This window comes from Diplotaxodon limnothrissa, linkage group LG5 (assembly GCF_057381915.1).
Source record: "Diplotaxodon limnothrissa isolate DT_005_m linkage group LG5, D_limnothrissa_male_GT1.1, whole genome shotgun sequence".
Classification (NCBI taxonomy): domain Eukaryota; kingdom Metazoa; phylum Chordata; class Actinopteri; order Cichliformes; family Cichlidae; genus Diplotaxodon; species Diplotaxodon limnothrissa.
Genome location: NC_140600.1, coordinates 38,853,960 through 38,868,627, shown reverse-complemented (window position 1 = coordinate 38,868,627; position 14,668 = coordinate 38,853,960). Strand labels below are relative to the sequence as shown.

The 14,668-nt window shown below is 44.3% G+C and overlaps 2 protein-coding genes across 2 annotated transcripts; both read left to right on the top strand.

The window, feature by feature from the left end:
• The first annotated feature begins 238 nt into the window (after nt 1-238).
• Nucleotides 239-1,947, top strand: LOC146632859 (odorant receptor 131-2-like). The gene is made up of 2 exons (XM_085353569.1): nt 239-385; nt 1,120-1,947. The coding sequence occupies exons 1-2, from the start codon at nt 239-241 to the stop codon at nt 1,945-1,947; spliced, it is 975 nt and encodes a 324-aa protein (XP_085209695.1).
• A 10,316-nt stretch (nt 1,948-12,263) lies between these two features.
• LOC146632858 (odorant receptor 131-2-like) lies at nt 12,264-13,981 on the top strand. Its single transcript, XM_085353568.1, has 2 exons — nt 12,264-12,410; nt 13,145-13,981. The coding sequence occupies exons 1-2, from the start codon at nt 12,264-12,266 to the stop codon at nt 13,979-13,981; spliced, it is 984 nt and encodes a 327-aa protein (XP_085209694.1).
• The last annotated feature ends 687 nt before the right edge of the window (nt 13,982-14,668 follow it).

The window sequence follows — 14,668 nt, the reverse complement described above, 5'->3', positions numbered from 1 at the left end:
AGTTGTGTTTGAAACATCGAATGTCTTTCACAGATCAATGCGCTGTACAGTAACAGCTCTTTTACTCATGAATGTTTGAACCTTTTCAATGCCACACAGTAACCTCCAACACCATCTCTCTCTGTGTGTGTGTGTGTGTGTGTGTGTGTGTGTGTGTGTGTGTGTGTGTGTGTGTGTGTGTGTGTGTGTGTGTGTGTGTGTGTGTCATTTCAGACTGGGAGGATTTGTCGTGTCAGACATGAATTTGTCTTCAGTCAATTTCTCTTCCACTCTAACCTCGTATGAGGAGAATCCCCTCCTGACCAACTACATAGTAGCTGCAGCCCTCTGCATCACCATTAATTACATCAATGGCACCCTGATCCACACCTTCAGAAAATATCAGGTATAAACTCGTACATTGTTGTACAAATCATGAAAAATTGTGATTGTTATTACTGCAGCACAGGGCAGATCTTAGATGCAAACCCTTTCTGACTTTGTTTTGTTCTGCTTAAAGAAACAGATGCAGAGTTTTACCTGTTTTGAGTTTAATCTAATGGCAAAGCTCGTTCTTCTTTTTGTTTAAAAGGATAAAGATCAGTATTTGCTGCCTGACTGCATATGTATAGTAGTATTTTGTATTATATATTTATGCGTTCATGTTTCTGGTGTGCTGGTTTTGCTCTGAATCTTAAGCGATACATGAAAAAAGAGTAGTTTATCACTCTCACTGTGATTCATTTTCAGATTTTTCTATGTAAAAAACGACATTAGGAAATATTGATACAGTGTGCTTCTCTGCAAATAGTGTATTTTTATGCATCAAGCCATGCCTTTAAATCTAGTCTTTTACTCCGTATTATTGAAATAAAATAAAAATCATCTGCTTCTGGAAAACATGGAAGCTTTCTTTAAAGGTGTAAAATTTCAGGAAAATGTGATTAAATCAATATTAAGTAGTTCGAATAGTTAAAAATCCTTATTGTAATACTTTGTGTCAGTTATTGCTAACCGTAGAGTCTGCTTTCAGTACCATGGAGTGAAAATCTTTTCTTGCCCATTTGCAGAAACATCAAATTGCTTTAAAAGGAATCCTGTTTCCCTCACATGTGTGGATTCACTGTTTTTACTCTACAGATCTTACATTCAAACCCTCGTTACATTCTCTTCATCCACCTGGTGATCAATGACATGATGTGGCTTTTCCTGTCAACTCTTCTCCTCATCATCAGTTACGCCCTGCGCATCTTCTTCGTGCCTTACTGCATCATCCTGCTGATCATTTCCATCATCGTCTCCCACAACTCCCCATTAAATCTGGCTGGCATGGCTATCGAGTGTTACATCGCCGTCTGCATGCCTCTCCGTCACGGGCAGATCTGTACAGTCAAGAAAACCTATATTCTGATTGGTTTGATCTGGGCTGCCAGTGCACTCTCTATCCTCCCTGACCTGTTCATCCTCCTGGCTACAGAGCCTCTGCAGTTCTTTCACTCTAAAGTGAGATGCATTAGAGATTTCGTGTTCAGAAGCACATACAGCCAGAACAAGAGGGACGCTTCACACATTGTTTGTCTTGTCGTGGTCTGGCTCACACTCATATACACCTACGCTAGGATTATATTTGCAGCCAAGGGACTAACCGGTGACATCAAAAAAGCCAGAAACACTATTCTTCTTCATGGTTTTCAGGTGCTGCTACTTATGCTGAATTATCTGAGGAACATTTTTGAACGGAGCTTGTTTTTTTTATTCCCAAACCGGGAAAGTCAAATACGATTTGCTGCCTTTGTCATTGTCCAGATCATACCACGGTTTATAAGTCCCATCGTTTATGGACTGCGAGACCAGACGTTCAGGAAATATGTGAGAAGGTACCTCGTTTGCCGTGAGAGAGGAATCACCCACCCAGAAAACACCACTACTAAAAAAGCCTCACTTAATGTTACATCTGCAACAGTATAAAACTTTATTATTAACTTAATTTGTGTTTTTTATGCTGCAAATAAATAAATAAATACTATTGCTTGATTTTATAAAGCGTATTTCTTTTTTCCGGGGGGGGGGCTTATAATTATTCAATGAAAAGAAAATATCCACTGGGATTAGTCAAGAAATGATGAGACATTTTGTATAAATTCCATGTTAATGTGCAATGAAAACACTAAAAGTAAAGCAGAAAATACTCACCACCAGCCTTAAATGATCAGAGGTTAGTTTGGGGTTTACTGTGCATCATGCTTTGGTAATAAATAATAAATAAAGTCCTCTTAGGTCAGAATATGCTTCATTTTCTTCTCTTCTTTTTGGCCTTTTTATCTTATAAATTAAGGATAATGAAAATTGCTGTGACTGATTCATATATTTTTAAGAAACTGTGACAAAGAGCATTCATGCTTCAGACTTGGCCTTTGTTGGGGGATTATACATGACTGGTCCCTTTACAGCAGGGGTGGGCAACTCCAGGCCTCGAGGGCCATGTCCTGCAGGTTTTAGATCTCACGCTGGGTCAACACACCTGAATCAAATGATTAGTTCATTACCAGGCCTCAGGAGAACTTCAAGAAATGTTGAAGAGGTAATTTAACCATTTAAATCAGCTGTGTTGGATCAAGGACACATCTAAAACCTGCAGGACACCGGCCCTCATGGACCGGGATTGGGGACCCCTGGTATAGACCCTACAATACAGCAAAAACAGGGAAAACCCCAACAATCAGATGACCCCCTATGAGCAAGCAATCTGGCAACAGTGGGAAGGTAAATAGTGCATAAACACAGTGAATTAAAAAAAAACTAAAGAAGATGAGTGGATGAGAAACTGAGTGCACTGTAAACAACGGTGCTGATTTGTGATTTGATACTAAGTGGTTTGACAAGGTTGTTCCCAAAATGAGTGCTGACTGTTCGCTACACAATCTCAGTGCTCGTTCACATTCTGGCTCGACTCGTCAGTTTATGGCATACAGGACAAGACATTCAGAAAGTACTTGAAAAGATACCAGCGTTATACACCAAAGTCTGACTCTGATAATTAACACCAAAACAACATCACTAGCTTTATTCTGTTTTAAAGACTGAGGTTCATCAGTCTTTCTTCATCTAATTATTGTTTTCTTCTGGATCCACCCAAACAGAAACAGCTTTAGGTGTAGCACATCTTCTTTTGAAATTTGTGTTTTTTGCCAGAAATATGTTTGTATGTTTCTAAACTGCCAATTACAGTAAACTAAAACCAACCAACCATTTCTGATCATCATTCATGTTCAAATGACGCTCATTTATGTCCTAACCAAATAAAGCCTTGCAGGCTCTTTATGTGCTTTGTTCTGAAGAGTGAAGGCAGATCAAATTTTTCCTACAGGTATGTCAAATGCACACTTATCCTGAGGTCGGGAAATGTTTTGATAGTAACGCATTTTGTAACACGTTTTGGTTTTTTATGCCACCAAAACATATTTGTAATGGGCTAAGTTTCCATTCAGCTTAAACACTCCCAAGAAAAACTCCAGGACGCAGATGGTTGAACTCCAGGAGTTTTTTACTGGGCACTTTTGTGAAACTGTAAACACAATACAATGAAATATATGAAATGTATTATAGATGCAATAAACTCAAAGCATCTGGCTAATTATCACAGCTTGACAGCCTAGCCGCACAGCTTATATGAGACACAATAAAGCTAACCGAATAACAGACAACAGTTCAAAACGCTTCACCGCTTAATTGTACAAAATGAATTATACTCACAGACTATGCCTTAGCGGAGGGAAAAGGATTAAACCTGTAACGGTGGAGCTAACGACTGCGTGAGCCCAAACACCAATATCCAGAACCACACGGTAAATTTACTTCCTGACTCCCAGCGTGCACTGCTCTCACGTTGTCATGGTTACGAAAATACACAAGTCGCTCTAAGCTGCGATAACAAGATAAAGAGAGCACATAAGAACGTATTTCTGGAGGCATAACACTCCCCGCTTGGGATCTTTAAAGAGCCCACATCAATTGGCGGAATCGGACTTTGGAGAAAGAAGCATTACTACTTCTGTAATGGGACGAGAGAATCCTCTTCTATTTCCATCCTTGACGACCTCCACTTCGACTCTCCGGACCAATCCGTCCTTCCCTGGAAAGGTTTTAGTGATGATGCCCATGGGCCACTCATTTCTCTCTGCCTGATTATCCTTTAAGAGAACTACGTCCCCTTCTTGAAGATTCGGCTGTTTCCCTTGCCACTTGTGCCGAAGTTGCAGTGTTTTGAGATATTCACGCCTCCATCTGTTCCAAAACATGTCTGCTAAGCCCTGAACTTGTTTCCACTCCTCTCTGAAAAGATCTGCTTCCTTGAACTTGCCTGACGGCAAAGGGGGCGTGGAACCTGTTTTAAAAGTGAGGAGCATTGCCGGTGTGAGGATGCAGGGCGACTCCGGGTCGGATGACACTGGGATGATCGGCCTTGCGTTCATAATTGCAGCTACCTCGGCCATAAGCGTGGTCAGAACCTCGTGTGTCAGGCGAGACTTTCTCTGTTCGAGCAGCATGCAGTCCAGGATACGGCGGGCGATGCCGATCATCCTCTCCCATGCGCCGCCCATATGAGATGCATGGGGTGGGTTAAACACCCAGGTGCAGCTCTGTTTGCTGAGGTACTTCTCCACCCTGTCAAACCCTGGGCCTTCCTTGTCCATCCCCAGCTCACGGGAGGCGCCGACGAAGTTAGTTCCGCAGTCCGAGCGTATCTGCTCCTCAAGGCGTTAATAAAGCTGCTAGCACTCATGGCTTCGATCACCTCAATGTGCACTGCCCTGGAACACATACACGAGAACATCACCGCCCATCGCTTGGAGTTCGAGACTCCTCCTCTTGTGCGGCGTGAAACGACGTCCCATGGTCCAAAGACATCGACACCTACGTAGGTGAAGGGAGGTGCTACTTGTAGCCGTTCTACCGGCAGGGCTGCCATCTGTTGATGTTCGGTCTTCCCTCTCAGTTTCCTACAAATGATGCATCTGTAAAGCAGACTGCTGATACAGCGTTTGGCTCCCACGAGCCAAAACCCTGCAGCCCGAATGGCACCCTCAGTAAAATGTCTCCCTTGGTGTTTTACTGCTTCGTGATAGTAGGACACGAGCAGAGTGGCGAGGTGATGCCGGCCGGGAATGATGATGGGATGAGTCTCGTTCATGCCTAAGCCTGACTGCTCGATCCGACCTCCTACCCTAAGTATTCAATCCTGGTCCATAATGGGGTGCAATCTCCACAAGCTGCTAGAAGATGGTATGTTGATTCCCGAGTTGATGCACTTGAGCTCTTCTGTGTAGCACTCACCCTGGACACTCTTTACAATGCACACTTCGGCTCTCAGCAACTCCTCTTCTGTAGGACGACAAATGTGCCAACCTCGACATTCACTCTGCGTCGAGCGAGCGAAGGAGCTAGCTACGTGGATCAAATGTGCGATGGCTGCACGGAGTGCGCTGAACTTGGAGAAGCGTTCAAAGCGTTGAGGGCGTACCACACCTTTGGCAACATGGGTGAGTTTCGTCGTCACCTGTGGACGCACTTCGGCGTCAATGTCGGGGTCGACAAGATTGTACGTCTCTTGAAGCTCGGATGGATGCCCTGATGCGTCGCAGAGAAAGGCTGGTCCTTTGAGCCATGGTGTGCTGCTGAGCAGGGCTGATGCTACAGTTCTTGACCCAACGTCAGCTGGGTTGAGATGCGTTGGGACGTACTTCCACTGGCCGGGACAAGGTGACTGTAGGATTCGTTGGACCCTGTTGTGTACATAAACATAAAATCTCCTTGACCGGTTGTAGATGTACCCCAGTACAACTTTGCTATCTGTGTAGTAGGTGATGTTGTCAAACGTTGTGTCCATCTCTGCAACTATCATCTCGGCGATCTCGACAGCGAGCACGGCAGCGCAAAGTTCAAGTCTAGGGATAGTTAAGCCAGGTTGGGGAGCCAACTTTGCCTTCCCAAAGACAAAGCCAATCTCGGTCTGTCCCTGGTTGCTAGTTACCCTGATGTAGGCTACGGCTGCTATTGCTTTGACCGATGCATCGGCGAAGACACAGAGTTCCCTCCTTAGGGCACCTGTGGTGGAGAGGGACGTATACGGGCGTGGTATTTGGAGCCCCTCCAGGTCTTGGAGAGACTGTTTCCAACTAATCCACTCGACCTCCATGTCTTTGGGAAGGGGTGCGTCCCAATCCTCCGCTTGCAAGGTGAGTTCTCTGAGTATCCATCTTCCGTCGACTGTGATAGGTGCGAGGAACCCTAGGGGGTCGTATAGGCTGTTCACAGTCGAGAGTACCCCTCTGCGGGTGAACGGCTTCTGATCGATCTCGATCTGGAACGTGAAGGTGTCCGTGCGCATGTTCCAGAACAGTCCCAGGCTACGCTGGATAGGCAGATCATCAATGAAGAGATCTAGGCCGTTGAAATCCTGAGAGTGATCCTGGGGGGGGAATGCTCTGATGACCGCAGAGCGATTTGATGCAACCTTGTGCAGCCTGAGGTTGGAAGCCGCAAGCATCTTCTGTGCTCGTTGGAGAACTGCGATGCCTTCTTCTTCTGTGCTGAAGGACTTTAAGGCATCGTCGACATAGAAATCGCGGTCGATGAATCTCCTGGCATCGCTGCCGTAGTCGGCCTCTGCTGCCTTAGCCGCCCGCCGCAAGCAATACACCGAACAGGGGCAAGTACCAACGCTCCTGACCAGGTTTCAGGGGAGGGGCAGCTTCTGCGTGCGCCTTCTTGAGCATCTTCTCCATAAACTCTAGGAAGTCGGCTTTCATCCGTGGTCGTTTTTCCAGTGAGCGCCGAAGTGAGACGAGGCGTTCGAGAGCCTGTTTCCTGTTGTTGGGGAGTCGCCGTCTCGGTGACCTAAACGGCAAAGGTGCGACCCAACTGTTGGAGCTGTCCTGGCAACACTCGGCTTCCATTATTCTCAGAAACTCTAGATCTTCCATGGATGGAGCAAGTTTGTGGTCGTTGGGAGTGCGAGCGAAGACAGTTTGCCCCAAATTGTCTCCAATTAGCATCGTCGAGGTTAGCGCTGGATGATGTTGATAGTCACGTGCTTGTTCAAACACCTCTGTCACTTTGATCTGGTTGTTACATGGCTGGAGATGACTTGTACGACCGTTCCCTAGAACGGCTGTTTTGTAGCTTCTCACCTCCAGTGGTCTGTGAGCACCTCCGAGGCACACATCCCTGACAATGACCCACCCCAGGTCGAGCCTTTGGGCGAAGGGGGCATCTCCTGGGGCACTTATCTGCTCTCGGACCTTGTGGACCCGTAAGATATCTCTGCCCAGTAAGAGAAGAATGTTGGCGTCTGGATCCGGAGGTGGTATCTTGTCGGCGATGCATTTTAGGTGGGCATGATGGTAGGCTGCACCGGGGGTGGGAATCTCCGCGCGGACATTATGGATTTGGTTGCACTCGAGGAGTGTAGGCAGAGAAATACTCAATTTCTCACCCAATGGCTCTACGGTGTAGCCGCTGGCTCTCCTCCCCGATGTCTCCGTACGTCCCGCGCAGGTCTTTAGTGTGTATGAGTATGAGCGCCCAGAGATCTTGAAGGCTTCGAAGAACTCTGACCGCGCGAGAGAGCGATTACTCTGCTCATCCAATATAGCGTACATTCTCTTGGCTTCCCCTCTGCGTCCGTTTGGGAACACCCTGACGAGACAGATCTTAGCACACGCTCTGGCACTCAGACCTTCCCCACATACCTGTGTGCACGTTGACTTGACCTCCTGGTTATCCGCTTTGTCCTCTTCCCCGCTATCCTCTGAGGTGGAGGGGAACGACTTGGGTTTCCAGGTAGGTGGGTGGGGGTGGAGAGCTGTTGCGTGAGCAGCGCTCCCACACTCAGTACATGTTATCTCGGCTGTGCAGTTCTTTGCAAAATGTTCTGTTGACGAGCAACAGCGAAAGCAGACGTAGTGTTCTTTCAGAAGCTGTTTGCGATCGTCTAAGCTCTTCTCACGGAAACCTCTGCATTTCCTCAGAGGATGGGGCTTTTTGTGCAGTGTTTATTCGGGTCGATGCGTTCCCTGCTTTCTTTAGACTCAGACTTGGCAGTGCCTGAGACCTGTGTCTTGTGGGTGTGAACGGACGTCTTCGTGGGCCTCTCCCATTTATTCCTTCTCTCGGCTGGAGGGCTTGGCATGAAGAGGTTGAAACTTGGGTCCGTACGTGCTTTCGCCTCGGTGCGGATAAAGTTCACCAACACGGAGAAAGGTGGGAAGCTGACGAAATGTTCTTGTTTGTATCTCGTCCCGTGGTATAGCCACTTTTCTTGTATGCTGTATGGAAGTTTCTCGATGATGGGCTTAATTCCTCTGGAGGTATCCAAGTATGACATGCCTGCGAGGTAGCCATCTTCCTTGGCGGCTTGTAGCTCTGACAACAGGTCGGCTAGATCCCGGAGCCTCCGTGGATCCTTTGTTGTGAGCTTTGGAAAGCTTTCTAGTTTGCTGAACAGAGCTTGTTCGACGGCTTCTGGCGAGCCATATACTTCGTCGAAGCGCCCCCATGCCGAGCACAGTCCAGTAGTTGGATTCCTGATGTTGACCACCTTAATTCTTCTTACCTGTTCTGCTGACTCCTTTCCCAGGTGTTTGGTTAGGAGGTCGAGTTCTTCTGCGGCAGACAGGTCTAGATTGGCGGTGGCGTTCTGGAACGATGTTTTCCAGGCCCAGTAATTTATCGGCTGGTCGTCATATGTGGTGAGACCTGAAGTCACCAAGTGGTTGCGAGCAAGATATCTGATGAGGCCATTGGTTGTAGAATGGTCGTGGTCACCTCTGTAAGGCGTCCCATGAACGGGCTGGTGCGCGGGAGACGTAAAATCCTGCTTAGGGTTCTGCTGCGGAAGTGTTCCGCTAAGTTGGGGGGTTGGAGGGGGGTAGAAGGGCGATTTAGAGCTCTGTCGTAACGGTGCATCGCTTTTCCAAGGGCCCTGAAGAGCTTGGTGAGGCGTAATAGCAGCAGAAGCGGCAGCTTGGGTCTGACCCGCGTTATGTGGGTGGGTGGCTGGTCCAGCAGGTGGAAGGTTATCTTCTGTAGCCGGTAGACCCTTGTTGCATAGGCTGGCCTGCTCGGAGATAAAGGCAGCCACGCGCTGGTCTTTGATAGACTGGGAGACCGGGCTGTTAACTTCGCTGCGTACTTCGAGACCCATGTCTTGTAGACCAGCTACTAGGGAGTTCGCCTCTGCAACAGCGGCATCCCTTTCCTTTTCATCGATTAATGCATCAAGGCTGGCTTGAATACGTGCTTGCTCCACTTTAAGCTCGATTTCCCTTTTTGAATGTGCCGCTCTAGCTTGCGCGGCTTCGGCCTTCACTTTTGCCATGGCGATGGCTATGCTGATTTTTGAGCCAGACGATGTACTAGATGAGCGACTGCTCCTTGAGCGTACACACTCTGACTGGTTATCTCCATTTCCTTTGTCGGCATTGCTACGTTGTGACATTGCGTGTCGTTGGGTCTCCGGTATCGGGAGAGGAAGGCTGTAGCGAAGTTCTCCAAAGGCTGTAGTAGAAGCCGCTTATCTCTTGGTAAAGGGTAGCTCCGTATGGTGGCGATCCTCGTATGCCCTGTTAGCTGCGTTGCAGTCTTTTCACTGTAATGGGCTAAGTTTCCATTCAGCTTAAACACTCCCAAGAAAAACTCCAGGACGCAGACGGTTGAACTCCAGGAGTTTTTTACTGGGCACTTTTGTGAAACTGTAAACACAATACAATGAAATATATGAAATGTATTATAGATGCAATAAACTCAAAGCATCTGGCTAATTATCACAGCTTGACAGCCTAGCCGCACAGCTTATATGAGACACAATAAAGCTAACCGAATAACAGACAACAGTTCAAAACGCTTCACCGCTTAATTGTACAAAATGAATTATACTCACAGACTATACCTTAGCGGAGGGAAAAGGATTAAACCTGTAACGGTGGAGCTAACGACTGCGTGAGCCCACACACCAATATCCAGAACCACACGGTAAATTTACTTCCTGACTCCCAGCGTGCACTGCTCTCACGTTGTCATGGTTACGAAAATACACAAGTCGCTCTAAGCTGCGATAACAAGATAAAGAGAGCACATAAGAACGTATTTCTGGAGGCATAACAATATTTATTGATAATAACAATAGAAATAATATTTATAATAATAATAATAATAATAATAATAATAATAATAATAATAATAATGATGATGATCTGAAATATAAAAAGGTTTTTACGTCCACACAAGACATCATGATAAAGAAAAACACCTTCACAGTTATCAAAAATCTCAATCTGAGCACTTGAGAAGACTTGAAACAAAAGTTACTCAGCAACATGAAAACCAAACAAAAAGAGAGGCAACAAAGGAACCAGCAGCTCAGCTCGTAACTCGCACCTACTGTAATCAGTGGAACCTGTAAAAGTTTAGATAAAGCTAAATCAGCTGACATCCAGACCAAGGTACAAAATTATTTTGTCTTGTCTATTTTTTCCCCAAATCCCAGAAGAACTGCCAGTTTTTTACTTTCACCTGAAAACCCACTGCATGTGGGGAAGAAACAAAATGAATAAGAATTTAAAAGAAAGTATAAGTTTAAGACATTGAGACCTAAAAAACACTCAATGATGAGCAAAATTGAAAACACCTCGAGGTAACGAATTATGAATTTAGGACCCGTTTTAAAGTCCTTTTATTCTTTTTTAAACCTCTAAATGGTCTGGCACCTGTTTATTTGTCTGACTTGTTGAAGCCCCACGTCCCCACTCGTTCCCTTCGGTCAGCTGAGCAGTTGCTGCTTTCGGCCCCAAAGTCACGGCTGAAACTTGGAGGAGACCGAACGTTCTCTGTTGCAGCGCCGATGCTTTGGAATAACCTTCCTCTCCATATTAGACAGGCTACATCAGTGCCAGTTTTAAGTCTTTATTAAAAACCTATTTTTATTCCCTGGCTTTTAACTCTGTGGGTAACTGACTTTTTTTTTTTATTGCTATTTCTGGTTTTATTACTATGTGCATATTAGTATTGTACAGCACTTTGGTCTACCAGGTGTGCTTTTAAAGTGCTATATAAATAAATGATGTTTTTGAAAACATTTGTCTCATGGCATGAGGATTCAGGTAAGAGAGTACAAAACCACAAAAATATCTAATAACGTTAAATCAGTAACAATTTGCACAGTGACACTGCACCAGTGGCATAAACATGCAAAGTCCAGTTTCATGACTCCGAGTAGCAGACATGCCTGTTAAGATTTTTTTTAAACAGGAGAAAAAGAAAATATTGTCACCCAACATACCGTGTTTATAAAGGGAGAAACTCCACACCAGGAATGAAACCTTTTTTTAAAGCAGACTGTAAAACTGTCCTTTCAGGAAGTTGAAGTGAGAGTCTGTGGGGATCAACTCATTTTTTAATGTGGCTCCAGTTTTTTGCTTTTTCTTCTGTGTTGAATTTTTTTCTTCATCCTGGAACTTTTTGTGCACCAGAAGTGGGCAAATATGCAAAATAATGATGCAACCAAACAGACTAAACAACCAATCACTGCATATAACATCATTTGGGATTATCCAATCTAACTCCAAACCTCTTGGCGAGATGGAGGAAGCCGGCGTGCAAACACTGGCATCTATATAAATTCCTTGCACTCCCTACAATCTAATAGAGCATGTTGTTTGTGAGGGTAAGTACAATCTTTATTTAGTGTGTACTGTTACTGCATTACTGGACTGGAAATACTTTGCAGACTATAAATTACTGTGTTGTTGTTTGATATCCTTTTTTGCTGTTTTCCATATTTGTTATATAATTTTAACTTTTTCTGGGGTTTTAATTTTAGATTTTTAGATTACAAGTGTTGTCCTAGCAGTTTTATTGCAGCTAGAACTGAAGTGAAGAAGTGTAATGAATGCAGTTTCCTGTAGTCACTTGGATTTGTTTGGTGGAGGTTTGATTTTAACAAAGAAAGTAAAGAACATGTGAGCAGTTGTGATTTGATAAAGTTTCAAGCTGTGTTTGAAACATCGAGTGTCTTTCACAGATCAATGCGCTGTACTGTAACAGCTCTTTTACTCATGAATGTTTGAGCCTTTTCAATGCCACACAGTAACCTCCAACACCATCTCTCTCTCTCTCTCTCTCTGTGTGTGTGTGTGTGTGTGTGTGTGTGTGTGTGTGTGTGTGTGTGTGTGTGTGTGTGTGTGTGTGTGTGTCATTTCAGACTGGGAGGATTTGTCGTGTCAGACATGAATTTGTCTTCAGTCAATTTCTCTTCCACTCTAACCTCGTATGAGGAGAATCCCCTCCTGACCAACTACATAGTAGCTGCAGCCCTCTGCATCACCATTAATTACATCAATGGCACCCTGATCCACACCTTCAGAAAATATCAGGTATAAACTCGTACATTGTTGTACAAATCATGAAAAATTGTGATTGTTATTACTGCAGCACAGGGCAGATCTTAGATGCAAACCCTTTCTGACTTTGTTTTGTTCTGCTTAAAGAAACAGATGCAGAGTTTTACCTGTTTTGAGTTTAATCTAATGGCAAAGCTCGTTCTTCTTTTTGTTTAAAAGGATAAAGATCAGTATTTGCTGCCTGACTGCATATGTATAGTAGTATTTTGTATTATATATTTATGCGTTCATGTTTTTGGTGTGCTGGTTTTGCTCTGAATCTTAAGTGATACATGAAAAAAGAGTAGTTTATCACTCTCACTGTGATTCATTTTCAGATTTTTCTATGTAAAAAACGACATTAGGAAATATTGATACAGTGTGCATCTCTGCAAATAGTGTATTTTTATGCATCAAGGCATGCCTTTAAATCTAGTCTTTTACTCCGTATTATTGAAATAAAATAAAAATCATCTGCTTCTGAAAAACATGGAAGCTTTCTTTAAAGGTGTAAAATTTCAGGAAAATGTGATTAAATCAATATTAAGTAGTTCGAATAGTTAAAAATCCTTATTGTAATACTTTGTGTCAGTTATTGCTAACCGTAGAGTCTGCTTTCAGTACCATGGAGTGAAAATCTTTTCTTGCCCATTTGCAGAAACATCAAATTGCTTTAAAAGGAATCCTGTTTCCCTCACATGTGTGGATTCACTGTTTTTACTCTACAGATCTTACATTCAAACCCTCGTTACATTCTCTTCATCCACCTGGTGATCAATGACATGATGTGGCTTTTCCTGTCAACTCTTCTCCTCATCATCAGTTACGCCCTGCGCATCTTCTTCGTGCCTTACTGCATCATCCTGCTGATCATTTCCATCATCGTCACCCACAACTCCCCATTAAATCTGGCTGGCATGTCAATCGAGTGTTACATCGCCGTCTGCATGCCTCTCCGTCACGGGCAGATCTGTACAGTCAAGAAAACCTACATTCTGATCGGTTTGATCTGGGCTGCCAGTGCACTCTCTATCCTCCCTGACCTGTTCATCCTCCTGGCTACAGAGCCTCTGCAGTTCTTTCACTCTAAAGTGAGATGCGTTAGAGATTTCGTGTTCAGAAGCACATACAGCCAGAACAAGAGGGACGCTTCACACATTGTTTGTCTTGTCGTGGTCTGGCTCACACTCATATACACCTACGCTAGGATTATATTTGCAGCCAAGGGACTAACCGGTGACATCAAAAAAGCCAGAAACACTATTCTTCTTCATGGTTTTCAGGTGCTGCTACTTATGCTAAATTATGTGAGGCCCATTTTTGAACAGAGCTTGTTTTTTTTATTCCCAAACCGGGAAAGTCAAATACGATTTGCTGCCTTTGTCATTGTCCAGATCATACCACGGTTTATAAGTCCCATCGTTTATGGACTGCGAGACCAGACGTTCAGGAAATATGTGAGAAGGTACCTCGTTTGCCGTGAGAGAGGAATCACCCACCCAGAAAACACCACTACTAAAAAGGCCTCACTCATCCAGGCTGGAGAAACTGATCAGGAGGGCTAGCTCTGTGGTCGGCATGAAGCTGGACACTCTGGTGACAGTGGCAGAGAAAAGGACATTAAAGAAACTGATGGACATTATGGACAATGCCAGGCATCCTCTGCACACGGCCATTAACAACCAGAAGAGTCTGTTCAGTGACAGGTTGCTTCTCCCAAAGACAAGAACTAACAGACTTAAAAACTCCTTTGTCCCACACGCCATCAGACTGTTTAACTCCTCTCTGGAGGGGAGAGGGAGGGGAAACAGGAGGACAAAGGAGGGAACAACTAAGCTGTAGTGCCTCTTCACCTCACTGTGCAATACCTTTTGTGCAATACTTTTGTAAATAGTCAACGGTGCAATAGACTCAATACTTGAAATGTGCAATTCACTTGTATTTTTATTTTTATTCCTATTTATTCTATTTATCCCCTTCGTATATTTTATTTATATTGTCTCTGTATTTATATATATGTGTGTGTGTATAACTCTGTAACTTCTGTCGGTGCTGTGCTTTTTTGGAAATCGAATTTCCCAGAGGAACCCACCCGAGGGATTAATAAAGTTCTATCTTATCTTATCTTATCTTACTTAATGTTACATCTGTGTGATGCCCACAAGTGTATGGTCACAATTGTAATTTTTTTGTGAATTTTTTTTGATGTAAAAGACCTGATTTTATGGTGGTATTGCACTTTTCATTTAGAG

Coding starts and splice junctions, on each gene's coding strand:
- LOC146632859 (XM_085353569.1), top strand. CDS start 239: ATGAATTTGTCTTCAGTCAATTTCTCTTCCACTCTAACCTCGTATGAG. Junction 386..1,119: donor ACACCTTCAGAAAATATCAG/GTATAAACTCGT, acceptor TTTACTCTACAG/ATCTTACATTCAAACCCTCG.
- LOC146632858 (XM_085353568.1), top strand. CDS start 12,264: ATGAATTTGTCTTCAGTCAATTTCTCTTCCACTCTAACCTCGTATGAG. Junction 12,411..13,144: donor ACACCTTCAGAAAATATCAG/GTATAAACTCGT, acceptor TTTACTCTACAG/ATCTTACATTCAAACCCTCG.